At 34.2% G+C, this 2,907-nt stretch overlaps 1 protein-coding gene across 2 annotated transcripts in view; it reads left to right on the forward strand.

Annotated features, from left to right (window-relative positions):
• LOC108688709 (serine/threonine-protein kinase 32B-like) overlaps window positions 1-1,161 on the forward strand; it is a 27,208-nt gene extending 26,047 nt beyond the window's left edge. Inside the window, exons 9-10 of one of the 2 annotated variants that reach the window (XM_018195062.1) lie at window positions 434-643; window positions 954-1,161. In XM_018195062.1, coding sequence (XP_018050551.1) covers window positions 434-643; window positions 954-1,125 — 382 coding nt within the window. In that variant the 3' untranslated portion in view covers window positions 1,126-1,161. The remainder of the gene's footprint in view (window positions 1-433; window positions 644-953) is intronic. The other variant, XM_018195063.1, reaches the window with a different exon arrangement.
• The last annotated feature ends 1,746 nt before the right edge of the window (window positions 1,162-2,907 follow it).

Here is a 2,907-nt window from a genome sequence, read left to right on the forward strand (position 1 = left end):
ACACACACACACACACACACACACACACACACACAAAAGAGATCAAATAATTAGTATAATTATTTGATCTCTTTTGTGTGTGTGTGTGTGTGTGTGTGTGTGTGTGTATAATTAGTATAATTAGTATAATTAGTAAAGTATTTTGTTTATATCGAAATATTTATATCAATATTTTTTACATCAATATTTCTCTTAAAAAAAGACATTGTTCTTTCACGTTAACATTTTTCCTTTCTATGGCATAGCAGAATCTGTCTTCGAAATTATTTTCACGCCAGAATTACCATGGCATCCTGAATAATACAACGCAATCTCTAGCGACTGTTACAAGCCCGAACATCTTGAAATTTACGTATTTCTCTCGCGATCCTGTATATTACCGAGGTAATTAATATGCTAATTGTCGAAGCAATATCTCGACATCCCGTTGCAGGTCGCTCAGAGTTGAGCACTCGGCGGAGGATGCCGGTGGGTTCGCCGAAGGGGCTGGATCAAGCGTAGACACGCGGAGATTAGCTTACATCCCGGAATACCGGGTGTACAATCGCGAGCGCGAGATCGAGAGACAGGAAAGGGAGAAAAAGGAAAAACAGTGGGAGGAGGAACTGAACACTGCCATGAAGGGTGCCGAAGAAAGACTCAAGTACGCTCATAGTAAAAAAATTCCTCGGAGTTATTGACATATTTTTCTCTTTCTTTTTTCTCCTCTCATTCCGATTTTTTCGTCGATAGCTATTGTTGAAGATAAATGTTTCAAATTGAATAATCCTGTGTTCTATTTCGTTTTTTCAATATTTCCTGATATCCTCAACTCTCGCAAATAATCCCATGTTCTGGAATTGAGACTCCGCATGACACCGTGTACGTTAATCTCTCCTGAGCGATGCAACATGTCTCTCCCTCAGCGTTCGCACACGTAGCGATATATCCGTACCGGAACCCTTTGATTACAGAACAAAGCAGCAACATCTGCTAGCCCAGCGAACTGGAAACCGATTGAGCGTCTCGACGACGAGCGTCAAAGCGCGCATAAGCGCATCGCCAAGACAAGGTCGCCGAGCGAGCGCCGCGACGTCCTCGGACATCGACTTCATCGATGCAAGTCCGGAGCCTAGTACGTCTTAGATAATACTGAACACGCTATATTCGATGTAGCCTATATGAGAGCAGTAGCATTGGTGGATCCAAAAAGTCCTCAAGAGGTGCCATTGGCGCGCTGAAAACGAAATTTTTTTTAAGATCAAATATGAAAAGATAAAATGCTAAATTATTGTATAGAAAAAATATTATTTGAGATGTATAATTTATAAATATATATAATTTATATAACTATAAAGAGATGCATAATTGATATAATAAATTTTATTTAAAATTATGTTAACATGAAAGAAGAATAATAACAAAATTTTGTGTTATTTATTCTAGGAATTTCTTAAATTAAAAAATATTTTTGGAGTATCAGAATTGTGATTAAGTATTTTAGAAATATTAAAAAAATATATAATATTTTGCTATTTATTTTGTTAAATATTTATGAAAAAGGAGATTCCAAGGAGGGAGACATGGCCTCCATGGCTCCCTTGGATCCGCCAATGAATAGATTTCTTCAATCCTACAAATGCACTGGAACTCCGACAAATCCCTCGCACTTATAAAAAGAAATGTCTCTCTAACATTCAATTATCTCTCACACTAAAATTTCAAACAAGGAAAGAAATAAGAAAAAATTCCATTTGTAGATGAAGTTTTTTATACTCTTCTTGAAAAGATACATGACGATATATATTACACTTAGCTCTTATTTTTCTATCTATCTTGTTTCAATATGGGGCGGTTTATCTTTAAAACTCTTTCCCTATATTCTCCTACATTGGATCTTCACGGTCACAATGTTTATTTTTGATTATGCTTCGAAAGGAATCGAGAAACGTGAATTTCAAGGCCTCCGTATTCTTTCTGGTGCTATACTGAATAAGTAATACTCCATTCGAATGTTCAGTTTGAATTTTTTGGAGGAATTTTATAAATAGAACTGATAACGTATCGGTTATCGTAATATCGCAATTTGTTAATAACTATTTTCATTCGCAATACTCTGAAAATGATAGATAGCAGCTGGAGGTAATCACTCAAATTAACAAAAAATCAAAATGATTTTATTTTAATTCTTAATAAACAGTTAAATTTTATAATAAAAAATCATCATTTTGACTTTGACGACGTCAACATAAAGTCATTTTGACTTTCTCTTAACTTGTGTGTTCCTTGGGCGCACATCATCGTAAGCTCTATCAGACACAGCAGTGTACACTTAATCATTGTACCAGGAAATGTGCATTTATGAGATTATCATTTCGAGATTATCTCGCAATCTCCAACTAATAACATAGCTTATTTTTGAAATGAATAACTGATCTTATCTTTATTTCAGTAGCAAATTTTTTTTATCGTTTCAAAGACCTGATTGCATTATGACTCTTAGATTAAAACGCACGTCTCCGATAAATATATAGAATATAAATTAATCCTTTCAGTACAAGTCAGACCGTGCATCACTTTTAAAATTCTTTAAGGAAAATATCTTTCATTTCACTTTTTCCAAAAATCGCTACCGTACTACATTTATGCGCATTATTATCTAACAATAAGTAATATATGAAATGTTCTACAGCGTTAATTAGAATCACAACGATAATCGCGTTTAGAAGGGTGTAAAAAAAAGATTGTAGATGAAAAAGATTTCTTGGTGGTCTAAGAATGTTAAGTGAATATGTGCGAGATAAATTTTAACACTTACCTTTATCTAATTACGGTACTGAAAGGATTACGGCGTATATACTAATAATTACTTTATGACGGGACTGGGAACAAAATATGACCTACATATAACAAATATATATATATATA

This window comes from Atta colombica, unplaced genomic scaffold (genome assembly GCF_001594045.1).
Source record: "Atta colombica isolate Treedump-2 unplaced genomic scaffold, Acol1.0 scaffold238, whole genome shotgun sequence".
Classification (NCBI taxonomy): domain Eukaryota; kingdom Metazoa; phylum Arthropoda; class Insecta; order Hymenoptera; family Formicidae; genus Atta; species Atta colombica.